We start from the raw sequence: 27,574 nt of genomic DNA, 5'->3' as shown, positions 1-27,574 counted from the left end.
CACCAGAAAACTTGGTAGAAAAATCTGAAAGGTTACAATTCTAGACTAGTGCTTTCCAATATTGGAAATTATTAAAAATGCAATGATGGAAATGTTCTATAATTCGTGTTGTCCAATATAGTAGTCGTTAGTCACATATGGCTATAGAGCATTTGAAATGTAGCCTGTGAATTTTTAAAACTTATTTAATTTCAATTAATTAAAATAGAAATAGCCACATGCAGTAGTGGCTACCATATTGGACAGTTCAGTTCTAGACACCCAAATGAAATGGCTGGTTGCACCCGCTTGGACTTTAACAGGGCTGAGAAAGGTACCCAACCTAGAACAAAGCCTCATTCCAAAAATAAGTACCAAAGGTGTTAAGAGATGGGGTGTCAGCATGGCCTTGTTTCAGAGAACCTCAGGTTATTCTGTGCCCATAATCCTAATGCCACCCAGTTTTCATTCCTAGAGAAGTGACACAGGTTTACAATATATGTGGTCTAAGTGCCCTACGGAGTGGGAGGGGACCTGGTTGGTTTTGCTCTCTACCCTAAAGCTAGCAGACAAAACTGCAAGGGACAGGAATAATCATAGGTCCATAAGAGAGAGTATGGGAAACCATTTTTTCTGAAATGAACAAAATGTAAAGGACAGATACTATAGGAAATGGACAACATCATAAAGCGGATAAGACAAAGAGGAGGCATAAAATAGCATACAGAAGGGCTGCAACGAGGACTGGAACCCTACCTATTGTAGTCTCGAGCAACAAGTAGCAGATTTTCACGAAGAACTCTCAGGTCCTCTGCACGTTCAGCTACATTCATCACATAATGGGGTGTTTCAAACAATAGCCGCTCCCAGTAGTCAATCTCCACAAAGAGAATCATCAGAGACCTTGGGGAGAAAGAAAAGCAAAGGAACTGAGGGTACTGCTCAAGGGCATAAACTAGAACAACAACAGACAGAGAAGGTGTAGGGCTGGGCACTTAAGATAAAAAATGAAGCAGAATCTCCAGGTAAAAAGGCTGACTGAACACATTGGCTTTTGCTCCCTTCCCCAAAACATTACAACAACAGGAAAGGGGTTTTTCATTGTTTAAGGCATAAACCCACAAATACAAGGAGACAACGACAGAATAATTTTGGCAGTTGAAAAGCAGATGGATAAGGAACAGAACTGGAATCCTAAGCTGGCGATAGAAGCCACCTGGTTCATGCTGCAGGGCTCTCTAAAGGCCCAGAGGTTGGTGGCTTCAAATATCAAGGAAGGGGGTAAAAGTGGAACTAAAATAGAAAGTCCAGGTAAAAGTTTAGGAAGCCGAACTTTCCATGACCCTTCCCCTACTCTCCACAATTAAGCAAGTGCCCTCCTCACTTCAACATAAGAATGAAGGCTTCTTGTCTAGAGAAGGCAGTACAGAGACAGAGGGTCTTTGGACCAGGCCCAGTTGAAGGAGAGAGTAATGTACCGAGAGAAGGGGGTATTAAGTGACCATGTGCACTAAACATTAAAATCTCTAGACTTTTTTTCTACCCAGAAACCAGCACTCTGGCAGCTGAACCTACACCCTCCAAAACAAAGTTTAAAAAATGGTTTTCTGTGGCCTCTGACCAGCCTAAGAGGAAAACTGCCAAGGACGATGACCTCAGGATTCCTCTGAAAACACCTCACCCAGATAAGTCTACAGTGAAGCTTACAATTGAGAAGCCCCACTACCTGCTCAACAGAGCTTCTAATCAGCCTTCCAGCTCCCTTCCCTTAAACATCGACAGACAACCGAGAATCACAAAACAGTGGTCTCTGTCTTCCCTATCACAGAAGGTGGGAGTCCAAACAAACAAACAGAAAAAAAGAGGGGAACAAGAGGGAACAAAAGAAGACTCCCTATCGCAAATAAGACAAACAAAGAAAACTGCTGCTAACATCCTCAGGGAGATAAAGAAATAAAAGAGCATCTGAGAAACAAAACATGATACTCTAAAAGGGAACAGCAAAATAGCTCTTGGAGGTTAAAATGATAGCAGAAAATTTAAAAATCTAAAGAAACATTAAAAGATAAAATTGACAAAAATCTCTTGGAAAGTAAAGAAAAAGACACAAAGATGGAAGACAGAGAGGACTGTATGAAAAAAAGAACAGAAAACTCCCCATTAATAATTTTTAATATTGATTACATGTTGGAGTGATAATATTTGAGAATATTGGGTTGAATATTAAAATTAATTTCAATTGTTCCTTTTTCCCTTATTAAATGCAATGCTAGAAAATTTTTAATTATATATGTGGCCCTCATATCCAGTGATCTTCTTCCCATTCCAGCTGCCACTCCCATGTCACACCTAGAACTCACAACCTTCACAACTCCTCACCTCTGAGATAACCCACACAGACATCCCACTCCAGGAGCTCAGCTTCCTCCCCTTATTCCAAGCTTTTGTATTCAAGTCCTCCTAATGGACCTGTTCTTGACCTTCAGGCCACTGACCTCTGGTCTTTCAACCCCTCCCATCTCTGCTTCCTCCTCCACAGACCCTGCCTTCTGTCACTTTCACCATTCTTTTGCCAATCCTTACTCTTTTGCCTCATTCCTTAGTCTGAGCCACCTGGCAAAACCTCAACCCTGGCTAAAACCATTGTCTTCCCAGATGCACCCATGTGAAGGTGGCCCGTCAAGGCTGGAGAAAATCACAGGACCACACAGATTAGCACACTGCATATTCAGGTCTCAGATCCCAGCTGGACTCTACATGCTGCATCCTGGGGCTTCCCCAATCTGCTCTCCCACCTGTTCTCACAGTGACTGCAAATCCTCTCTACTTTTTCAAACCTGTCCTCCCCCTCCTCCTCTCTGCAGAAAGCCTCACCTCCTACCATCACATAAATAGAACAGCCAGCAGGTGAGGACTCTATGTACTTCCTGCTATAAAAATTAAAGCTACAATTTCTCCCATTTATGACAGAAGAGGCCCTCCTCACACCCAAGCCCAAGCCCTCTTCCTGGGCTCTGTTCTGACAAGGTTTCCTCTTGCTTTCTCAGATGCCATCTTCTCCAACTATCCTGTACTCTCAACCTACTAATTCCTTCCCATCAACATTTAAGTAAGGTCAACTTTCTACAATCTTACAAAAAAAAACAAAAACAAAACCAACTCTCCCTCAACTCCATATCCTCCCATGGGTACCACACTCTGCACTCCCCTTTACAGACTACCTTCTGAAAAGAAATGTCCTCATGAACTCCCTTTATTTCCTTTCTTCCCACTCCTCAATCCCTTGAGAGCTGCCTCCCTTTCACCTCTAAAAGTACTCTCATCAGGTTTCCCCAGGACTTCTTTTAGCTAAACCCCGTGGACCTCCTCAGGCTCTGTCCTCCTCTGTAGGTCTGACATTGCAGTGGACTCCTTCTCACTCTTTTCAGACAAGCTCTTTCCCTGGCTTCTGGACCTCAGTGCTCCTCTTGTCTGCCCTGCCCTTCAGTAGAAATATGTTTTTCTCTCCAGTATTGGAAACTGTATTCAGCTAGGCACTGGAGACAGCAAAAAACCCAATTGGCCTGCTCTTCCTCTTCAACGAGGCAGCTGAGCAGCCTCCCCATCAGATGTGGAGATGCAGATCTCTGCGAAGACCTTGACCAGCAAGACAATTGCACTTGAGGTTGAGCCCAGTGACACCACTGAGAATGTCAAAGCTAAAAACCAAAACAAGGAGGGCATCCCACGCAACCAGTGGTGTCTGATTTTCCAGGCAAACAGCCAGAGGTAATGTAAGGAGGAGGCAAGAGAACTAGATATTAAGTCGAGCTATATTCAGAGACTGTGATATGTTGATCAGCCTACTACAGTCAGGCCACAAGAAAACCTGTAGAACAAAGGAAGATTTCTGCTGGGATTACTAATAAACCATTTACCCATAATGAGAAGGAAAAACATGTCATGGCCCACACAAAATAAACACAATCATTCATTCTCTATGGCTAAAACTATGGAGATCCGAGGCTGGGATTGTCAGCAGGCCTTTTCATGCTACAAATTCTTACCTTATCACGCTACATTCTCTAATCAGTCACACTATATACCCATACCATCAAAGGAAAATGTGTAAACAAAGTCTTTAAACTGTAATTCATAGAAAGTAAGAATGATATGTAAACTGAATTGCCCAAACACTCGGGGTCCCTCTCACTGTCTTTTTCTTATTGTCCCTGTGTGCTGGCTGGAAAATTACTGCTTGGCCATCGCCCATGGGAACATAGGCTATCACCCATGGGAACATAACATTCTAACAATAAGCTTTCTGCTTCTGTACCCCCGCTTGCACAACCAACCTGTGGGTTGACAGGTATTGAATAGGAGAAAAATAGACCTTTGTGTTTAAGACAGAATGAAGAATGGGATTTGGGGCTTAAAAACTCTGTACCTCTACATTTTGGGGCTGCTTAATTTGGAGTCTGCGTACCCCTGGCAGACCCAGCTGGCTGAATAAAGAGCATGTTTCCTATAACTCACTGATTTCTGGTGGTCCATGTGTCTTTTGGGGGCTGGCAGCTACAACACCTGTCCCTCTTAGTCTCTCTCAGGCTCTCTCACTTCTTGTGTCTAAGAGGAGACCATGCTGTCTATGGAGTGTTACCCCTTCTCTAATAAACTTTCTTTTTAACTCTAACTCTGGCATGCACTTGAATTCTTTCCTGCTCTCAGTCAAGAACCCTTTCTTTCTCAGTATAGGGCCACTCAGGAAAATTTGCCTTGTTCTGCATCGGAGGGATGGCCGCACCCTCTTAGACTATAATATCCAGAAAGGGTCCACCCTGCACTTGATTTTCTTCCTTCAGGGCGGCATCATCAAGCCCTCCCTCCACCAACTTGCCCAGAAGTACAACAGTGACAAGATGATCTGCCACAATTGTTATGCTTGCCTGCATCCCTGTGCTGTCAAATGCCGCAAGAAGTGTGACCACGCCAGCAACCTACGTCCCAGGAAGAAGGTGAAATAAGGCCCCTCCACATCCTCGTTGGCCCACAGGGCAGCCTCCTGCCCAAACCCCTTGGCTCTGGAGCCTCAGTAAAGTTTCCTTTTCGTTGACTGGAGCAGCAAAAAAATAAAAATAAATTTTAAAAAAACTGCTTTCCTGGCAGCTCCCTTAAATGCGGACTCTGCAAGTTTCTTCACATCCAATCCACTAGATCTCCCTAGGTGATCTCATCCACTGCCATGGCTTCAGCTGCCTTCTGTAAGCTGATGGCTCCCAAATCCACATGGCCAACCTGAGCTCTAGACTGTACGTCTACCTGCCTACTAGATCTCTCCCCCACCCCATATTGTCTCACAGGCACCTCACACTCACTGTGTCCAGAAACTCACCAACTGCTCTGCAAACCTGTCTCAGGGAATAGCACCATCCCCTTAACCAGAACTACATGTTCTCCCTCTGCCTCACTTTTCAACATCCAACCAACTACCAACTCTTTTGGTTTTTATAGTCAAAAGCAAAGTTCCAAAGTTCTGATATCGTGAAGGCAAGAGTAGCTCAAGTATGAAGATAAATGGCAACTGACATGAGGCCTAAAGTTGAGCTAAAGAGTGCATGGTGCACCTCAAAGAGTGACAGCTCCAGGGTCCCAAGTAATTCCTGCCATATGGGAAGGCGGGCCCAATGTAACTACGTTGTCTGATTTTTCAAGAGAGGCCAGAAAGTGTGTTTTTATATAAAATCTCCTGAATTTTAAGTGTTGACAACTAATTCAACTGAAAAATAATTATAAGTGAGGGGCTTCTAAACTGCTGGCAATGTTCTTTCCTTGACCTAAGTGATAGTTACAGAGGTGTTTATTTTATACTCATTTGTTAAGTTTTAAGTTTCAGTTTAAAACTGAACATGTAAGTACTTCTCTGTGTGTATGATATGTTTTATAACAACAAAAAAATAACTTTAAAAGGAAAAAACTATTTAAACAATAAGATTACTTGTAAAAGTGGCTGGGTACAAAATTAACTTATTATAATCAAAGTTTTCCAATATAAATACTGTAATGAATCAAACATTGTCATACAGGAAAAGAGACTCATGATAATTAAAACAATAAAAATAAAATACCAAAAATTAACAAATTAATAAAAAATATTTATATATTATAACATTTTAAAATGTTATATGTCATATTTACATATTATAACATTAAATATTATAACATTTCTTGCTAGTTGATTAATATATAAAAAAATGACTTATGGATGAAAAGCAGGGCTTAAATAAATTGAAAGAAAAATACACTATTCTTGGATAGACTCAAATATAAAGATGTTCATTCTCCTTAAGTTAACCTATAAATTTAACACAATTCTTGTTTCTATAAAAATAGGAATGGGACTATTTTGGGGACTAAACAAATTAATTCTAAGGTTCTTATGAGAAATATATATTTCAAATATCCAGGAAAACGCTGAAAAAAGAGAGTAATAAGGACAATAACTAAAACAGTTTGGTTCCTGCACATGAAGAGACATACCAGAACAGAATAGAGAATCCCAAAATAGACAAAAATATACCTGAGAATTTGTTATATTCTAAAAATAGCAGTTCGGTCAATGAGATTGGGTCAAATGGCTAGCCATCTGGAGATTAAAAAAATGACAACTCAAGTTGCATCTGTACTTCTCTCCCTATATCAAAATAAATTTGAGATGGATCAAAGAACTAAACGTAAAGAATAAAATCACAAAGTACCAGAAGAAAATATGGAATATTTAAAAAACTAAAAATCTTGAATAAAAATCACTTGATTTTTAATATGTATGTGTTTTTTTGTTTTTTTGTTTTTTTGTTTTAATGAAATTACACTTTTTAGTCACAGGCTGAAAAGCCCCACAACCTGAATATTACTGAGATATTATTTGGGAAGAATATTGAAGTAAATATTCCAGAATATTTTATCTGTCCTACAGGAAAGCACTGAATTGACAATATAGGAAATAATACCACATTTCAAGTTTTGCAAAGGATTATATTTTCACCTTTATTGGAGAAGAATCTTCCAATGGAGGAAATTACTTTCAAGTGCTCATTTATTTGCGATAAATGCTTTAAGAAATTATGGAAGAAGAAATGCTGTTTTTTCAAATCTTGATGATCTCCACTAAAGTATGTTATTTTTTTTTTTTGAAACTGTCAAAAGTCCTCAAAGTGAATAAGCCTCTCTCAAATACGAATGAACAGTAGATTACCAGACATTTAAAGAAAGCTTCTAAAGTAAAAGAGAGAGGCCAAAACAAAGGAAAATTACCTTCAACCTAGAATTCCAAACTCAGCCAAATATCCAACAAGTAGAATGCAGGACATTTGTTGTCAGTCATGCCAGAACTCGAAAAATTTACCTCCCATGCACTGTTTCTCAAAAAACTACTGATGGATACACTCTACCAAAACAAGGGTGTAAACCAAGAAAGAGGAAATCAAAAGAAATAGAAAATCAAATGAGAAAAGAAGGTCAAGGAAGTCCTAGGATGACACTTGTGTAGCAGGCCTCAAAACCAGCCAGTCAGACTAAAGCAGGAGGACAGGGAGTTCCAGGAGAGAACAACGTGAAACTAATAACACACTTTACAAGTCAGATAGTGAGGAAAGATATTATTCACAGGGGTTTTATTGGTTGGTCTGGAAGAATTAATGATACTGAACAGGGCACTAACAAAAATAGTAAGGTAATTACTAATTCCGAAAAGAGCAGACATTGTATAAGCAAAGAAGGAACTATAACAACAGTAAATTATTTGGATTGGCAGTAAACAATACTAACAGAGCCATATTAAGATAAACATTGAATACTGATTTAACCAAAAATTGTGCTATAGCTACACTGAGAGGATAGAGGGGTGTGGATATATATGGAAACATTTCTGTTAGCACAAACATGTTCTCATATGTTCTTCAAACTGGAGGCCTTGAATTTGTCTCCCTAAATATCATAGCAAGCCCACTTGGGCATGTATACTATCCAACATGGCACTAAAATATTTCTTCATTTTCTCATCCTGACAAGATTTTCAAAATAACTTTAAAGCAAACTATCAAATTTTAACTTGTCAACAGGATAAATTTGGATAATACTTTCCTGATGTTGAACTGAAAACTCTATGAGAAACTTTTTTCACAATAATGTTCAGTCTTTGCCAAAAGTTTGTTCTGGAACACAAATTCATTTTATTGACAAACACTTTCTAAAAAGAAATCTGTCTAGGGAATTATTTTTGTAAAATATTTTATAATTTATCTGAAGACAAGTGGTCAGGCAGTAGATGTAAGAAAGTGAAGCTAGCTGAGTTTAATGTTGACAGCCCAGAATGAACTGACTGATAGAGAAGGCACTATATGATTGAGGAAAAAGAGAAAGTGGAAGCCCTAGACATGAAAAACAAACAGAAGTCAGTGTCCCCTATCCTGCTCTGGGGAAATCCTACTACACAGAGGAATTTGCGACATACGCAGTGATAACACAGCCCTTTTCAGCCAGGATATAGACAACATCTGGAATATGTTTGTAGTAAGTGTAATCTGTAAAGCTGGTCTGGCCATAAAAGGTGGTAAAAGCCAATTTGGACTTCAGAGTTCAAATACTTGGGATATAAGGTAGGATAACAAAACCCCTTGTGAGATAAAATAGATGCTATTAGGACTGGAAGGCTCCCAGAACTAAGGAAAAGTGAGGTGATTCTGAGGACAATCAGGACATTTGAAAAGCATACTTATTTCAAGATCTTATCTAGACATTGAACAGAAAAGAATAAACCTGATAGTTATCTGCACCTCCCGGGAGTGTTAATATATTTTGGAAAAACTGAAATTGTCTTAAATTTCTTTACTGGTTTGATGAGCTCAGATTTTTCAAAATCCTTCCCTGTAATCAAGTTTCCCCTCCCCAATACACTATTTACTGGACTGAGGCAGTTTTATCTTAAAACCACAAAAATGTAAAGCAGCTTATGGTAGAGCTCTCTAGAAAACAACTAACTAAGGACAGGAGCACCTCTTTTCTCTGGAAGAAGTGTCTAGCCATTATACGGGTTTCAGCAAAATCTAGGCCATAAATATTTGGCCCAAAGTTGCCTTGTTATGCTCTACTATAAAGATTATGCAAACGGTATTTTAGATAACTATCTAAAGGTATTTTAGATATCTATCTACAAGAAATGTTCAAAGCAGACAGAGAAGCTTAAGCTTATCCTAACTATATGGACACTAGTTCAAACATTAGGTATCCTAACTATATGGACACTAGCTCAAACGTTAGGTAAATACATCACTGGAGGGAAAAGAACAAGGTGTAGGAAGTCCAGCTGAAATCCTCTAGTACAGAATATCTAGAAACCTTATAGAAATTTTACAACGTATAAGTCCATCAATAGTGGACTGATTAATTTACAGTACAACCAAACTATGGGATGTTATAAGCCATGAAAAATAATTGCATACTTCTGTACCTACAGAATGGAAAACCTCCCACACATATTGTTAACCTTAAAAGAAGCAAGTTGCAAAAATAACTGGTTATGTGTGCAGTGTATATTTCTGATTACATGGTAATCATGGTTATCTCTTGGGAGTGGGGCTGTGTGCTGGATTTTCACTTTTTCCTTTATATACTTCTACATCGATTTTTTTTTACAGTAAGCATGCACTATTTTTATAATTTTAAAATCCTCAGTAAATATTTTAAAAATTAAAGAAAAACAACCGTATGAAATAGGGGAGAAAAGAGTGGTAAGAAACATAACAAATCATTAAGAGTGGTTATCTTTGGGGGAGGTTTTTCTTCCTTTTACTTTTCTGCATTTTGCAAATTTTCTAAAATTATCAACAATTTTATAATGGAAAGTTAAATCATTTTGAAACACTTTGAATGTACAGAAGATTGAGTATAGTATGTTACTATTTATACTAAAAAGATTATTTATGTAAACATACACTTTTATCTCTGGAATGTTAGACAAGAAACTCGTAACACTGACTCTTCAGATAGAAACCGAGTCACTGAGGGACAGTAGTAGAGGGAAATTTTTCATTCTCTACCCTGGTATAACTTTTGAATCTTATAACATGTGCACACATTACTCTTTCTAAAAGGTTACAGTATTTTAAAAGTTAAAACTAATATATTGCTTTACTAAATTTGTTTTGAAAATACCACGTTCACCAAGTTTTATGAGGCAATTTTTTTGAAGGGAATATAATGTTTATTGATTGTTTATTCCTTGTGAGGACTTTTACACACATCATCTCATTTCATGACAACCTCAAAAAAAGGGTGTTTTAAGTAGTTGAGGAAACTCAGGATCAGAGAAATTCAGTGGCTTGCCTGAAGTCACATGGCAATACAGATCTACTCCAGGGTTCAAACTCTAGGCTGTCTGGCATTGAAGTTTATGCTGTACTCACTCTCACTGGCTGATCCTGAGGATTATAAGAAAGTAGCCACCAACCAGTACTTACCTATGGCATCTTTTTACCTCTCTCTCGAATTTTGTTTTTTCTCATACTTAAATTGCAAATATTGCTTTTTCCGCCATCTTGGAGCCTGTGGAGGCCTGATGAGAATGGGACTTCTAAAATGACAAATGTCTGGAAGGAACCAGAGTGAACACCACTCTCCTTAAAATTGAAGGTGTTTATGCTCGAGATGAGACTGAGTTTTATCTAGGCAAGAGATGTGCTCATGTTTACAAGGCAAAGAACTACACGGTGACTCCTGGTGGCAAACTGAACAAAACCAGAGTAATCTGGGGAAAGGTAACTCGTGCTCACGGAAACAGTGGCATGGCTAGTGCCAAATTCCGAAGCAATCTTTCTGCTAAGGGCAATGCTGTATCCCTTACAGATTTAAACTTATTGAAAGTAAATAAAGTAGATTTGTTCTGTTGAAAAAAAAATGAAAATATTGATCATTGGTATTTAATAAAATTCTGTTATTTGAATATAGTCCTTTAGTTCATTGGAAAAGGGCAACTGGTGGACTGTGTATGCTCATATTCTTATTATTACAAGCGTGTCTGGGTGTCAACCAAACGCAGTGCCTTTGGAAGTACCCAGCTTAATGGGAGAATGTGTCTTGCAGATTCAACCTCGTTATGTGCTTGCAAATGTCATAGCTAGGGTATTACCGGTCTAGTCGTCTGTCTCTTCAAACTCTTATTGTTGATTTATGAGGCCAATTTTATATGACCCTGCTTGGCCTTACCTCAAAAAACCATGAACCCTATCAAAGCCAGTCTCCAACACTCCTTATTAGATAAAGATTTATCTCAAACCTCTTACCCTGGTCTTCACACTCTGCTCAACTGCTTCCTGATCCATGTGCCTCCTAACACCCTTGACCTCACTAATGCCTTCACTTCACCCCTCTGGCCTGACATTCAGCGCTACTTCTCCACCTTGATTCCTTTGCTTCCTTCCTCAACCATAATGTGTCATCTCCTCTAGTTAGGCTGCCTTCAGCCGCTCACAACAGATATACTCAGTCTCTTCTGTTCCCCAGACTTCATCTCTACACAGGCCTTCTCTGGAAAAGCCTGTTTTTGTTTGTTTGCTAAACAAATAAGGACATTCTGTGAGTGAAGGCCAATGCTAGTAGCAACAGCACAGAAGTGTGGGAAGTAACTCTTATTATAATGAGTTGATGCCTAGCTGATGACAAGAGGAAGCCAACACCAAGCAAGTAGAAAGTTATTTCCTTCTGATTAGGGAAAAACTGTCACCAGAAGGCTTGTAATCTCTGTACACAGATGCCTTACGTAGCTCCTTCTTTATTTTTCTCTTCTGCATCTTATATGGAAAAGAAACATGGCTCCAAGGGTTGAACTATTCACTCACGGAGTAACAGAAGGCAGGGACTTTTCCACTGTATACATTCCCTGTGCCTATCTCAGTTACTAACATATGGAAGGTACTCACTATATATTTTTTAAGAACTAATAAATAAATTAACTAAATTTTAAATAATTGTAATATGAAAATGTCATAATTATAAAGCTGCAGGAGAGGGCACGTTCTGACAGCCCCACCAAGTCTCAGGAAAGCCCACAGTTTGAGTGATTTAGCTGAGCCACCAGGGCCATCTAGTGGTAGAACACCTACATCACCAGCTTAGTAGGTTAGTCGGGGTTTTCTTTTTTTAATCAATTTTTTTTAAGATAAACTATAAAACTAAAAGTAAGACGTGATAGTAAACGTATTATAGCATAAGGGATTATTAGAAGAATGGAGAGGAAATCAAGAGATGGGAGTTAAATAGTTGGAAGAGTTGAGGAAGAGAATGGCGTCAAAGACAAAATAAGCAGAGGGAGGAGTCAGGTAAAGAGAAGGGGTGGGGTTGGGTCTTGTACTTGTCAAAGTTGACATCCAGCATGCCCGCCTTCTCCTGGCTGATTCGTAACAATGGTGTATCCAGGCGCCGAATACAGTCCTTGTCCAGCGTTGATGTCCAGTCTTGGAAGGTTTTTCGAACCAGTTCATCAATGGCTTGAACCATCTGCTGATAGGTATGTACACTCTCCTCTCCAGTCCCAATGTGGGGCAGGAAATGAGCACTAGAAAGACACTGAGGAGGAAGAACAATGAATGAGTTGAAGCCTACTTGTCACATTCCTCTAGGTTACCATCCCCCTGAGACCACATATACACATACACCCACACACTCACACATACACACACACACATACACCAACGACACATGTAAGGCTTGCTATAAAGATTGATTTTCACTACTTACGGGAAAGGCAGAGCCAAAAAGGTTAAGAGGAACAGACCAATGCACAATGAGAAAGGGAGTCAAAATGAAGAAAGAGAAGCACAGAGATTCAGCTTAAGAAAAAAGTTGGGGGAAGCAAGTAAATTACAGGAAGCGAAGGATTTAAGAGATACAAGATTGAAAACTAGTATGAGCCCTTCCTCACCATAATCTTAGCCCACCGCTTCTTAAGAAGCACCCAGTTGTCTGTAGGATGCCTTATTCTCTCCCAGAACCAATTAGATGATAGCGAGTAGCTCAATAGCCTTAGACCTACATTCCCGAAAAGTTTTTTTTAAGTTGTTTTTTTCTGTTTCTTTGTGACTGTTCTTCTAGGGACACCACCCTAAAAGAGCCTCACCTGTCCAGTTCTCTGGATTGTGAGTTTGTATTACTCTCCTGGTGGCACAACTTTGCAGATGCTGACCCTATTCCTCCCCTCCACCTTGATATAAAATGCCTGAAATGACCCATGTTCTACCACATACTCACCATCACCGCAAATCCCAAGCCATGGCCTGCCTCACTGCATCTGCCACTCTCCTGGGCAGACTTTCTTCTGGTCATGAAAACTCTCTAGGGAAATTCTGGACGGTGGACGGGTCCTCCATCCTTCCCAGCACGTGGCACAACCTGAGAACTCTACCGCCTCACCGAGGACAAGTTTTTAAAAAGGCCAGGCACTCACATTCATGACTCTGTCGATGCGACGCCGTAGGATCCGCACCCATTGTGCCTGTCCAGAGTAGTGGGCCTTGTAGGGCTCCAGGTATGGCCACTTCTTGATCAGTTCACGGTTCACAAGGGCCAATTCACTATTAAACAACATGTAGAGATCCACCGCCTTCTTGTCATACGTCCTCCTGATAGTCTAAGGAAGAAGAGAAAGAAACGGGTTCCTCTAGTTATTCATCCTACGGGAAAGCTACACCCTGTTGTGGGAGTCACACTCCTTAGCAATCTGGAAACCAGGGGAACAGAGAGAAAAAAGGAGACCCTGGCTATTTAGGACAGGAGAAAGAGCATGAGGTAGAATGGGGTCTAGAAGGCTCAGGAGAAACCGAAGGAAAGCACAAGAGAAGCAGGGGTGGAGGAAGCAGGGGTGGAGGAAGCAGGCGGGGCAGCGGCACCTCACGGGTTGCAAGTCTGTAGAAGGTGTCCAGCAGCAGCACTCCATGCTCCACGTCTCGAACTAACTCGAAGGCAGAGGTGATCAGGTTCTGAGTCATCACCTCCAGGTCTTTGACTCCAGCACGAAATCTGTTCCGTTAGAGAGGCATGTGGAAGGGTGAGTGCCCTCACCAGACCCCAAGTACATCCCCTGAGTAAGAATCCTATGTGTTATGTTGTGAGGACTTCCTACTTGCCAGGCACTAAGTACTTTATATGCATTAATCCATTTATTACTTAAAACAAGTCAATGAGATAGGTTCTATTGCTAACCTTGTTTCACAGATGAGGACACAGAGGCTCTAACTGGTCATTTGTCCAGTCACATATCTAGTACGTGGCAGAACTGGGATTCAAGCTCTGAAAGGCTGACTCTGGTCTCTTCATCTGAGCAGCCACCTCATTCCTTGCACTGTCTCCTGCCCACTCCCATCCCCGATCTGTCACTTCCACACTTTCCTTTCTACTCTCTCGCCACTCCTCCCGTTCTTGTTTCCCCTGACCTTCCTTCCTTGCTCTACCCAAGTCAGCCTGTGGCTCTCTCACCGATTGTAGTCTTCGTGCCAAGAGGTGTTCTTGACATCCAGGATGCCCCCACGAACAGCTCGCAGCATGTGCAGGTTTTTATGAAAGATGTCCTCAATCTCCAGCAAGTTCCGTGTTATCTGGGGCCCCTGGGCACCAAAGAAGCAAGGAAGTGGACCTTGCTTGCCATCTTCCCAGCGGGCGAAATGATACTGACAGTCACATACCTAAAAAAAAAAAAGTCATTGTGAGAATGCCTGCTCTCCTTTCTGAACTTATAAGTCCTGCGCTCTTTAGCTTAAAATATCTAAAAACTAGGGAGGACCAACCAGATGCTAGAGGCTACTCAAATGAATTTTGGCTGCAGAACAGATTATGAAATGCTGAGGCAATGATAGTAGGCAAAGTTTAAAAGAACAGGATGATAGTAGGGCACACAGTGATACAGGAAGAGACAAAGCGGTAAGTTCTATGTTTAGCCTCTGCCCCAGCTTCCCCACTCCTGGATGGGGATTCTGGAGCATCTGCTGTTGTCTTTGATTCTCCTTCTTTGACAGTCTTCCCACCTCAATCAGGTCCTTGCAGCGTTGCACAAATGCATCAACCTGAGCAAATATGCTGGTCTGGTCTAGGACCCAGCCTCGACTGGAGAACCTGTGTTAGGAGAAAAATGGACCAAATCAAAAAAACAGGAACACTAGGTATCAATCTACCAATGCAAAGCTAGACTTGGTATTTTCGATTTAGGGGAGCCTTAGAAAATGAGACCCCAAGAAGCAGTTTTCCTGAACCCTGAAAGAGGAAATGCAAGGTGAGGAAACAAAGTATCTCGATTCTAGGAGAAGGTTTATACATAACGGAATTTTAGACTTTAGGGCCAAGAAAAAAGGAAAAGACCAGGAAAGACTCCTGGAATCAGGGAGAATAGATTAGAGTAAAGACAGCTAGAATATCTATACCCAGAGAGAAAACTTAGACCCATTTAAAAACTCCTAGGTCTAGAAAAATATAATCCATAGGTTTTAAAAAAATAAAGTGCAAGTGAAAAGAGTCAGAATCTACCCTCTATAGGAATGGCAAAGGAGTAACATACAGGACATTAGGGGAGACATATCGTACTGGGTATGCATCTGCACAGCCCGTAGGTAGTGATCTTTCCAAGCATGACAACAGGAGATGCAGCCCTGTAGATCCTCTTTGCTAGAAGTAACATATCCCTCAAAGATTCGATCCAGGGAGATGGCATGGCAGCATAAGCGGATGATCTCATTGCTCATCTGCAGAAGGGGTCCCAACAGCCTCAGTTCACAGCCTTAGTTGCATCCACTTCCTACTCTGAATCTCCCTGATGTGCCTCAGGTGTCAGCCTCCTACTTCATTTGACTCCCAATACCCATCTGCCCCCAGTCCTCCACTTCTAGTGGGCAGCCTCTCTGGGCTCCACCTCCCTCTCTGCCTCAGTCCAGCTCACAACTGCACTGCCCAGCAAGCACTCAACCCAGCACCCTTTCTCCCACACTTTGGCTCTATTACCCGAGTTGAAATGTGTCAGGTCCTGCTCCTTAAAAGCCAGTGTTCCTTTCTAAATCTACCTCTTGCCCACTACAATTTCTTTGGAAATTAGAAAAGGGTCTTCCCCTTTTGTATAACTCAGGCTGAGAGTCTGTCCTTCCTGCCTCCCTCCCTACACTACACCAATTCCTTTTTCGAAGCCCCTTCTCCCCCACGCCCCCAGGCTACTTCCATCTGGAAGCAAAATGTCCAAGCCAGGCCTCAGTACTGAGTGCCACTGACGTTGATGATGTAGGCAGAAGCCTTCGGTCTCTGTCAGACCCCAAGGGTGCTCCTCATAGCCTTTCACCACAGATCTCTGCTAAGGGAATTCTACCTTATTCAGACAACCTGAGTTCTGTCAATGTGACCACCTTCTAAAAACTCTCTGCCCCACCTTCTGCAGACACACACCTTTCGGAAGAGGGAAGTCAGTCTCTCCCGGGTGTTGTAGTGGGGAGAATTGACCCAGATGATGCGAATGAGACTGATCAACCTCGGAAGCTTACTAGAGATGTCCTTAGGCCGCATGAAGGCCAATTCCTGGTAAGGCTCCTTCAGGATTGACAAAAAAGTCAGGTTTGACTGTGCTTGACAAGAACCATCCTGGCAAAAAAGAGAAAACAGAGTAGACTTATCCACTGGAAAGAATTGGTTCAAAGTGAGTGTTTTTTATCCATCTTGAACTCCATCCTGACTTGCCTCCACTGGGAAGTATTCCCAACCCTACTTGGTACCAATCATTTCAAGTCTCTGCAGCCCTTAGGACCAGAGTATGTACATATCAACTTTTACTCATGTACTAGTTTCTATGAAAGTATTCTTATGTCTTTTCTCCTGTGTGAGTCCCATCTCTCCCATTAGACTGGGAGTTACCTGAGCTCAGGTTTAGTGTCTATTCCTCTAGTCCCTCCAGTTGAACTCGGCACTGTTGATCAACTAACTAGCCGTCATTCCCATTCACCTCCATAGTTTTCACCACAGTCCCCTTCATTGCCCTGTTCTTGACCAGGGTTTTAGATTTCTCCACCTAGCTGTGTCTCCACCTAGCTGTGTCCCTTAACACCTAGCTTAAAATTCCACCTAGGAAGAGAAGTCTTCTATCTCCATATTCTACAGATCACTCTGATCTTCTGTATCCCCAACAATCACATAATCAGCTTGTCATACTACATCAGATTTATTTTTTAAGTGTTTATTTTGCAACTCTCTTAGCTGAACCACATGGGTTCCCCTCTGATCCCATGACATCTAGTAATCCTATTTTGTGTAAGTCTTCTTTTCTTAGGATTGTAGGGGTTGGACTCATAAAGGGTACTCAATGTATATTTGTTGATTAACCAGTTGTCTCCCTAACTAAACTATAAGCTCCTTGGGACCCTGTGCTCTGCTACTTTTATACTCTCCCATCAATACAAGTCCAAACATGGGTGGATCTATCTTTGCTGTTGATGATTTCATTGGCTCTCTCTTAGCACCCTATATTGTCCCAACCACTACCAACTTTCTGCTAAGCCTCCAGCCTTCAAGCCACTCACAAACCTGGATCTGCTGAGCTAGTTTAATAAAGGGTGCCAAGTAGGATGACTTGGCAAGGCGCAGGATGGACTCAATGTGTTTCACTCCTTCTTTCACCAGCTGTGTACTGATGCCAGACAGGTCCATGCATCGGTTGCGCCAGAACTCAATCTCCTCCAAAGGACCTAAATTTTCTCCTGTATCCACAGTCTCTTGGGCACTAAGCACCTCCTTTATCTGCCGGGTCCAGTGGATCATGGAGGCTGCAAGACAGAATATAAAATCTCTCCATTTCTTTACATCGCTCCTTCCCTCTGCCTCCTACATAGCCCTCCCAACCCGATTCTTTTCTCAGCACATGGGCTGCCCCCTTTCCTCTCCCCTGGGACCCTGACACATGAAAAAATGCCAGCCGCTCACTCTCTAGCCGCTGCACCAGTTCTTTGTCCTTAAACACCACCTCAGGCTTCATGTTCAAGGCCTCTGCAGGGATGTAGAGAACAGTGTGCCCCTCCAGTTTGTACCGAGTATCTAAGGAAATGAAAAGACCATGGGAGTTCACAGACAAGAATGAGTTTATGCCACCCCACTTCTAATCATGGTTGATGATTTGGGGCCCAGGAAGCACATCTATTTCAGGAGAGCAAGCAGAAGAAACTGACTCATACTTTTTTGATGTGAAGAGAAAAAAATGACAGAAGGCAAGAGGGAAACCTCACTGAGGTATAATAAGAGATCATCATAAAACAAAGGCAAGGTGCCGTGCCCTCAACACGCTTATTCATGATATATGCACTTTCCCATTACCCCATACCATCTAAATTTCCTCTTACCCCACATGTACTCTTGGAAACTTCCAACTCTAGATTTGAAAGGTCTGGCAAACTATTCTACAGCAGAAAGCTATATCTGAACTAGAAGGCAAATTCTGTACCTTGTTCCATTCATTCAATAAACACATACTAACTACCTACTCTGTGCCAGGCAATGTAGGTACCCAGAATGACTCTCTCACATGTCTCACTAGCACTAGAACAGAGTGTTGAGGCGCCAAGCACTCAAGCCTTTCTGCTCACCTGTCAGGCAGGCCAAGAACCTGTGCAGATGAGAAGCAAAATGATTTCGAATGCTCTCAGGCCAGGTTGTGTTTGTAAAAATCTGAGGAGCAAAGACACCACTGAGGAGGCGAAGCAGGGCTGGAATATAGGAACCCCGCACTGTCCCAAACTGCACAGTTGCCTCAAAGTTCTCTGGAGTGATAGGAACGGGTGCTTGGCGAATGAAGTAGACAATCTGGTTCTGGGTCTGCATGAAAGACAGTAGATCAGAGTTCAGTTGCCAGGCCCAGCCATGATACCCAAAGGAGACTCCAATCATGAAAGCCTGACTGAGTTCTTTGTCACATTCCCTAACCATATCCTGATCCTTTTCCAAATGTAAGTGTCATGAAGTGTTCCCTGTTCTTTTTAGGGACATAACAGAGTCCATATCCGGAAATGTAGGGAGGAAATGCAGAGAGCATGCCCTGAGGGTAGAGACTGTATATTTTGTCCAACTTGACTCTAGAAGCTAGCACAGTGACTAGGATATATTAGATGTTCAATAGATGCTAGATGGATGGATGTATGGATGGATGGATGGATAGACGGATGGATGGATGGAATAGGATAGACTAGATGAAACAGTTTCAGCTATAGGAAAAGCAGAAATGAGAAGGACTGGAAGAGAGAGACTATTGTCTAAGGTTTTCTATTTTGGTTGTACATACATTTCCGCCAATTTTTCATTTATCCTTCCATTTTGTTTATGGTGAGTTTTTGTTGTTTATATTCAGAAATGTATAACTTTCATGTAGTTAAAACTTTTTAATTTAAAGTTTCCGACTTCTACATGCCTGGAAAGGTTATTCCCACCCTGAGATCAAATTCATCTGTTTTTTTTCTTTACTGCTTTTGTAACTACTCTTTACTATTTATTTAATTTTAAAACCGAAAATCAGAAATTAATAATCATCCATCTTCCCATCCCCCAGAATTGAATATTGGCATTTTGTGCCTATTTTTTAAAAAACTTAACAACTATTATTTTTGTTAAAGTGATTTGTTAATTATAAATAACTGAAACAATGCAAAAAAAGTACAAAGATAAAGTTAAAATGTCATCTGAAATCCAACCACCCAGACAATGCCATTAACATTAAAGAAAACATTATTCCAAACATCTTTTTACATATACATACAAAAAGTAAACTAAAATCATTATTTCAAAATAGGATCATGCTATTTTTAAAGTATTAAATTTAATTTTACTTGGATTTAATAGGATAAAAAGACATTGACATTAATATAATAAAGGAATTGTTAAGCTTCAAATACATGTTTCTTTACCTGTAAGAGAGATTTCTTCCTAAAAAAACCCTTTCTAAGGTTATAAGAGAAATTATAAAAAATATTAAGAGGTTAGTTTTCTCACTACCTTTCATTTTTAAATTCTATTGACTCACTGCTTTTAAAGATAAGAACATTGGCATCCTCACACTTCATCTCATTTTCTCATCACTTCCCAATTTTTGTTACAGTAGTATTATTTTCACATTGTCCAAATTGATAATATTCACATTCAATAGCATATAACCATAATTCCCATAATTATTTAGTTTTCGTTCTTTATTTAAATGAATCGGATGTTCATAGATTCTCTATTCCTGAATGCTTTATTTGGTTCATTTTTTTTTCAATACTCAATTTTTACTGCATCTTTAAAATATCACGGGTAAGTGTGAGGAATCATCCGGCATCTTAGCATTTCTGTAGCTGGACAACATTGACCTTAATTCATCGGCCTGCTGAACTGTTACTTTTTCAGAAACATAGATACCACCCAAAATTTTTCTGATATCCTTGTTTTTCATTGTTATGGCTTGTTGAATCAAAGCAGCTGAATTTGATGCTAGTTCAATGTCGTTTCCTTCGAGAATTAACTCATCTTTCTGGGCTCAAGATACTGAATGAGCAACACCTGACCTCATCCAAACCCTGTAGATGTATTTTTCACCCAAGAAATTTTTAATTTCAACAAGAGAACCATTCTCCTGAATAATGACGTTGATGGGGAAGTGAGCATACACAGACCTCATCTTGTAATAGAAGCCCAGTGTAACACCCTTGATCGTGTTCTGTACACAACTACAGATAGTGAGAACAGTAGCCAGTTCCTTTCTATTTCTCCACCATTTGTCAACCTGGGGCCTCTTCTTTTTCTTTACAAGGAGCCTGAGTTCTACATCAGTGTGACTGAAATCTCTCTGCAGGGCGCCTCTGGGGCCCTTCATAATAACTGTATGTCCCTTCAGAGTGATGTCCACATTTGCTGGCATGTCAACAGTCTGATTGCTGAGAATGGCCTTCATCCTCACAGTAGATGCAGCAAAGTTATTTGGTTCATTTCTTAATGGGATGGACTTTTGTTGATGATGTTATTTTTGTTTTTTTAAAGTAGGGTTCTTTCCCCCTTTACCGTTTGCCCCAAGAATACTCGCTGGCGGCGCGTCGCTTGAGGCTGCAGCATTTACCCCAAGATAACGTGCAGGATTACAGTCCCAACCTTACCCTCAAAGTTTGCCATAAAATATCTTGCTTTTATTATTATTTTTGCATTGCTCTAGTATATCGATAGTCTTTGGAAACAAATGACTATTTATATCATTCTGTTTTTAGTAGTTCAATCACTGAGCGTCAAATCCTAGAAAACGTAGCATTCCTATGCATGATATTAAATGAATGCTGGCAGCAAGCTGCACTTTTTTTTCTAAAAAGGAAAAGGGTTCAAGATTGAAAATGACTACCTATCTGTTGCCTCCATATTCTAGGACAGGAATAAATACCCTTGAGTCACACTATCTTTCCCAGAGTACTCAGTAGGTATGGTCTTCTGGGTGTTTGGAGAAGTTGAGACCAGTCTAATGTTTCCCCTTGCTAGATTACGTTTTTTTACTATAAGCCTAAACAATATTTTCCCAAATTTTTATTTTGAAAAAAATTCCAACTCATAAAAAAGTTGCAAGAAAAGAACGACGAACAACATAGCCTTCATCTAGCTGATCTAATTGTTAACATTTTGCCATACTTGCATTCAGTTGGGCCTCCCGCCACCTCAGCTGAGCCATTTGAGAGTTAGAAGCAGACATAAAACTATATCCTTAAATACTTCAGCATATAGCTCCTAAAAGTGAGACTAGTCCCCAACATATCCAGCACTAGCTATCACACTCGGAAAATTTAACTTCATATAATAATTTATATAATACGTAGTCCACATTCAATGTTTCCCAATGGTCCCAATCATTTATATCTGTTTTTTTTTCCCATCCAGGATCCAATCCAGGATCACACATGGTCGTGTCTCCTTACTCAACTTTAATTCCACACAGTTCCAGTTTCTTTTCTTTCATGACACTGATATTTCTAATCGTCCGGGCCAGTTGTTTTCCAAAAAGTTCCTAGATCTGGATTTAATCTGATTGTTTTCTCATTGTTAGATTCAAGTTAAATATTCACGGCAGGAATACCACATAGGTTATATTCCTAAACAATTAATTTCCTCAAATTTTACTGGCTTAACTAAGATGTGTATTAACCTTAAACACTGTGTAACAAATTTTGTGGAATAAAGTAAGTCCTTCTAATTTCCAGATTCGATTTCTTCTGCAGTTCAGGGAAATTTTTGTATTTTATCTTTAAGTTTATATTGTTTCATTAATTGGCTCTATTACACTACCAATGTCTGTCTTTCATATCTATTAACTTCTAATTATGTTGCCATTGGTTTTTTCTTCTGCATACACTGTAATTATCTCAAGCCACTCTTTTATGTCAATTCATATTTTCAGGGATAGCTATTCAGTTCTTGTTTCTAATCTACTAGTTTTGTAACATGCTTTATTTCCTAAAATTTGCAATCTCCCTTTTATGTCATTCTCATGTTTTGTTATTTCACCTCTCGGCTTTTTTTTTTAATTGAATTCATGTTCTTATTAAGTTATACTATAACATGATATTGTTGTGAGGAATTTCCTCCTGTTCAGTTATGTTTTCCTTGTTTGCACGCTTTGTTCTATTTAGGGTGTTTTTTCCCCCTTGATGTAATATGCTTGCAGTTGCCGTGCAATTTCTTTTCACTTTCCTCATGCTTGAGCAGCTGTACGAATTCATTATTTTTGCTGTAACATACTGTGGCGTGACTTCTTGATGTCCCACTCTGAGAGCTCAGTTTTTTTCCCCCTCAAAGTTAAAGTAAAAAAATTGAGTCTTTTATGTTTCATTCACTTTTCTCTAGCCTAAGAGAATTGCATGAGGGGATGGCAGGTGGTTAAGGCTAATTTAAAACAGTATAAAATCTCTGTTAAAATTCCTGGGTTCTCTATCTCTTTTCAGATTTTGTTAGATGCCCTATCTAAGGTTCACTCCCTCTCACTGGGGCCTACCATTCCTGCCGGGAGGATGGTTTCCTTAACTCAGGGCATGGACGTTTCACTGGCCACCACTTTTAAAGTTAATTAGATTAGATTATGCTTCTTTCCTTGTTTGTTTATTCTTGGGTGACTTTTTTTCCGGTTTTACTTTTTGCTCATTTTATCATGTATTCAAGGTTACTGATTTTTTTAAGGAAGTTTCAATTGGCCATCTTAACCCAGAAGAATATAATTAAGTCTATGACTATGATCTATTTAGCATCCGTTTCAGCATGCTAAATAGATTTTTTCAGCTTTATGGAGTCATTTAACAAATAAAAATTATATATATTTAAAGTGTGCAACTTGATGTTTTAATACATATATCCATTGAGAAATGATCACCACAACCAAGCTAATTAGCATATCCACCATCTCAGTTACCATTTTCTTTTGTGTGTGTGTGTGTGTGTGTGTGTGTGGTGAGAATACTTAAGATTTACTCTCTTAACAAATTTCAAGTATACAATATATTATTAACTATACTTACCATGATGTATATTAGATCTCCAGAATGTATTTGTCTTACATAATTAAAACTTTGTACCCTTCTCCCCAACCCGTGTAATTGAGATATAATTGACCTCTAACATTATATTAGTTTAAGATGTACAACTATGATTTGATATATGAATTTATTGCAAAATGATTACCTCGAGTTTAGTTAACATCCATTACCTCACATAGTTACAAACTTCCTTATCATGAGAACTTTAAGATCTACTCACTTAACAACTTTCAAATATATAATACAGTATTGTTAACTATAGTCACCATGATGTACATTATATCCCCAGAACTTATTTATCTTATACTTGTAAGTTTGTACCTTTTGACCACCTTCACCCATTTTCCCTATTCTCCACTCCCTGACTCCGGCAACTACCAACCTGTAACCTGTTTCAATTAGTTTTCTCCACCTCTAGATTCCACATGTAAGTGAGATTAGAGTTTGTCTTTCTCCGTCTGACTTATTTCACTTAGCATAATGCCTTTAAGATCCATCTATGTTGTTGCAAATAGCAGGATTTTTTTTTCTCATTGCTGAATAATATTCCACACCCATTTTCTTTATCCATTCATCATCCATCAGTGGAAACTTAGGCTGTTTCCATGTCTTGGCTACTATAAATAATGCTACAATGAAGATGAGGGTATAGATATCACTTCAAGACAGTGATTTCATTTCTCTTAGATTCCACCCAGAAGTGGAATTGCTGGATCCATATGGTAATTCTATTTTAAATTTTTTGAGAAAATTCTATACTATTTTCCATAGAGGCTGCACCAATTTACATTCCAACAACAATGCACAAGTGTTTCCTTTTTTTTTCACATCCTCACCATTTGTTATTTCTTCTCTCTTTTTGATGATAGCTATTCTAACAGGTATAAGGTGATATCTCATTGTGGTTTTGATTTCCATTTCCCTGATAACTAGTGATGTGGAGCATCTTTTCATGTACCTATTGGTCGGTCATTTGTATGCCTTCTTTGGAAAAATGTCTTTTCAATTCTGCTGCCCATTTTAAATCAGATTGCCTGTCTTTTGGCTCTTGAGGTGTATGAGTTCTTTATATTTTTTGGATAATAACCTCTTATTAGATTTATGGTTTGCAAACATTTTCTCCCATTCCTTAGGTTGTCTTTTCATTTTGTTGATGGTTTCCTTTTCTGTGCAAAGGTTTTTCGGTATGATTTAGTTCCACTTGTTAATTTTTGCTTTTGTTGCCCTTGCTTTTGGTGTCAGAAACTTTGTACCTTTTGACCAACATCTCCCCATTTCTCCCTCCCTCCAGTTAAATAAATTTTTAATGAAAAAACGTTGTTTTCCATGTTTCCCAATTCTATTCTCTGAATAATTCATCTTTCCAGATTTTAAATGCCATTTTTATTTTTAAAAATGCTGACATATATGGTTCTGTACTTTGTTTCTTTACTGTTGCTTATATAATGTATATTCCTGCCCCAATACAACTGTTTTTAATTACTGTAGTTTAATAACAAATTTTCATATTCACAATTCTCCTCCATTACTTTTATTCTTCCTCATTTTCTTTGCTATTTTCATGCATTTTTCTGATATATTTTAAAATCTTTACACAAGATATCTAGGGACTGTAGCACTTGGATTGGAGTTGAATTGAAATGGTACTTTTTTTTAGTTGGATTATATTAAGATTCTGACCCAAAAACAGAGTATGGGTCACCATTTACTCAAACTTTCTTTTGTGGCCTTTAACAAAGGTGTTTTCTTTCATATAAATTCTACATTTTTTTTTTTTTGCAAATATTTGTTCCTTTTATGAATGAAATCTTTTTTTCATGATGTTTTGTAGCTGATTATTGCCAATATAAAGGAAAAAACCATAGCCTGTTTTTGCCTTTAATATGGAATGTTTCACAAATTGTATTGTTGCATAGGATCATGCCCATCTTCATTATCGTTGTGATTTTTGTATATGTGCTGCCAATAAAAGCCAAGCAATAGCCTTTTTCTTTTCCAAAATTTTATTTCAAAAAATTTCAAACATACAACCAAGTTAAAGAATTTTACAATAATGACTTGTGCACTCGCCGTTCAGATTCTAGCATTTTACTGTCTCCTTACCCATGGTTTACCCTTCACTAATATATCCTTCATACTGTTGAAATAGTTATCTATTTAACCATGAAAGCCTCCAGTATTTCTCTCTAGAAAGGAGGCCCAAATCTTCGTATAACATACAAGTTCTTTCACAAGCAGACCCCAACCCACCTTTTCAGTATCACTTCCCACAACTCTTTTTCTTGCACATAAAGTATTCTTTACCTGAACGCCTCTCACCAGCCTCAATAAAATCCTGCTTCATGAAATCTAGCTTCAGCCCCAACTCAAATGTCACCTTGCCAAGCCTTGCCAGCACGCCACTGGCTGTATTAGTTGCTTCCATAAAGCTCCTATAAAGATTTGCCTATACATCATAATATATTGTAAATATTTTTATATGTCTATCTTCCTCCCTAGACCATGAGATCATCAAAAGCAAAATGTTGCCTCATTCCTCTCTGTATCCTGCTGCTGAGCAAGGTGCCTGAGGCTCAACAGACCTTGGGCACAGGAGATGAGACTCAAAGATGATGAAGATATGTAGAACCCTCAGCTCCCTGGAAGACCATGTCAGAGTCTGGAAGACCATCTCAGAGTCTGGGAAAACAGAGTACTCACCTGTATTGGCATGCCCAGATCTAGCTTCAGCCCCAAACAGGGATCGATGAAGATGGTAAGGATGGGCTCTGAGGGGTCCTGGGCAAAGTGTTCCAGAATGGCATTATGCTCCTCTGTCCATTTGGCATCCGCCAGTCCTGTCAGCACAGCTCGGGACAAGAAAAAGGGCTTCTACAGAAGGAGAACAGAGAGCCAAAAAAAGGTACAGCTGTTAGGATGAGTCATTTCTCCCATCCACAATCATATGTGAGGACATGGGAGATGAGAGAAATCAGACAGGTCCAGAATGATGAAGATGAACTCAATGATAGGTTTCAAGCTTTTGAAGAAATGAGACAATAAGATTCTCTTGCCTCTGAGTAAATTGAATGGATCATAGAGGAAAAGTAAGGGTTTATCCTTGGGAAGTTTATCCTTGGGATATTATCCTCCCAAAATATTTCATTTATGCCTGTGGTTGTAAAAATGCATTATCAAGCAATCCTCAATCTCAAAGTCAAACTAAATTAAAGGAACCTATAGGATATTAGCCTAAATCAAGCAATTAGGAGCAAGGAGATGACAGGCCGGAAAAGGGATAAGGGTACGAGAATAATTTCTTCATGATGAAGCCTCCTCAGGATACTAAAATAAATATGAGATATTGAGTGAAAGTCAATTGGCATAGCAGTGAGGAAAAAGTGAGGGAAAGAGAAAAAAATTGGAGGATGTGGTTCCATAGTGTAGCGGTTAGTACATCTGCTTTACACGCAGAAGGTCCTGGGTTCATGCCCCGGTGGAGCCACTGCCCATGGTCTACAGTCATGCCAACCTAAACAAGCCCAATGTCTGATTTCTGAAGCTAAGCAGGGTCAGGCCTGGTTAGTACTTGGATGGGAGACCACCTAGGAAGACCAGGTACTGTAGGCATAAATAATAATAAAAGAAAAGAAAAAAATTGGAAAACACCAAAGAACAACTCAATTAGATGAAAAATAAATTGTAACTGATGGCTAGAAAAAAATTAATCTGTAGAACTCTACTAAATAAATTAAGGAAACTTGAAGATATAGATATAGCTCTTGAATCTAAGAAGCCAAGCTGTCCTTCTCCCAGTACTGGAAAATAAAAAGGAATCTCACTTATTTAAAGTTTAAGTCAAAAAAACTTAGACAGTGATCTAAAATCTTTCCTATGTAAAAACATAGATGAACCAATGAGAAAAACACTAAGACCCTGATAAATAAATGGACAAAAGGACATGAACAGACATGTCATGTCGTAAAAAAGAAAAAACAGTCTACGGCCATGCCACCGTGAACACGCCCAATCCCGTGTGATCTCGGAAG

At 39.6% G+C, this 27,574-nt stretch overlaps 2 protein-coding genes across 3 annotated transcripts; one reads left to right on the top strand and one right to left on the bottom strand.

Moving 5' to 3' along the window:
- Window positions 1-3,595: 3,595 nt before the first annotated feature.
- Window positions 3,596-4,982, top strand: LOC120589685 (ubiquitin-60S ribosomal protein L40-like). Of its 2 annotated transcripts, none has more exons than XM_039847246.1 (2): window positions 3,596-3,698; window positions 4,789-4,982. In XM_039847246.1, the coding sequence occupies exons 1-2, from the start codon at window positions 3,596-3,598 to the stop codon at window positions 4,980-4,982; spliced, it is 297 nt and encodes a 98-aa protein (XP_039703180.1). The 2 variants fall into 2 exon arrangements, with proteins under 2 accessions (XP_039703180.1, XP_039703179.1); XM_039847245.1 differs by having other exon boundaries at window positions 3,596-3,747; window positions 4,751-4,982.
- Window positions 4,983-20,287: 15,305 nt separating this feature from the next.
- LOC120589920 (60S ribosomal protein L9-like) lies at window positions 20,288-20,938 on the bottom strand. Its single transcript, XM_039847661.1, is given in 1 exon segment — window positions 20,288-20,938. A coding segment is annotated over 1 exon segment (651 nt).
- Window positions 20,939-27,574: the final 6,636 nt, after the last annotated feature.

Source organism: Pteropus medius, unplaced genomic scaffold, assembly GCF_902729225.1.
Source record: "Pteropus medius unplaced genomic scaffold, Ma_sr-lr_union100, whole genome shotgun sequence".
Taxonomy (NCBI): Eukaryota; Metazoa; Chordata; class Mammalia; order Chiroptera; family Pteropodidae; genus Pteropus; species Pteropus medius.
Note: the sequence above shows the minus strand (reverse complement) of the source record. Positions and strands in the feature narration are given on the sequence as shown.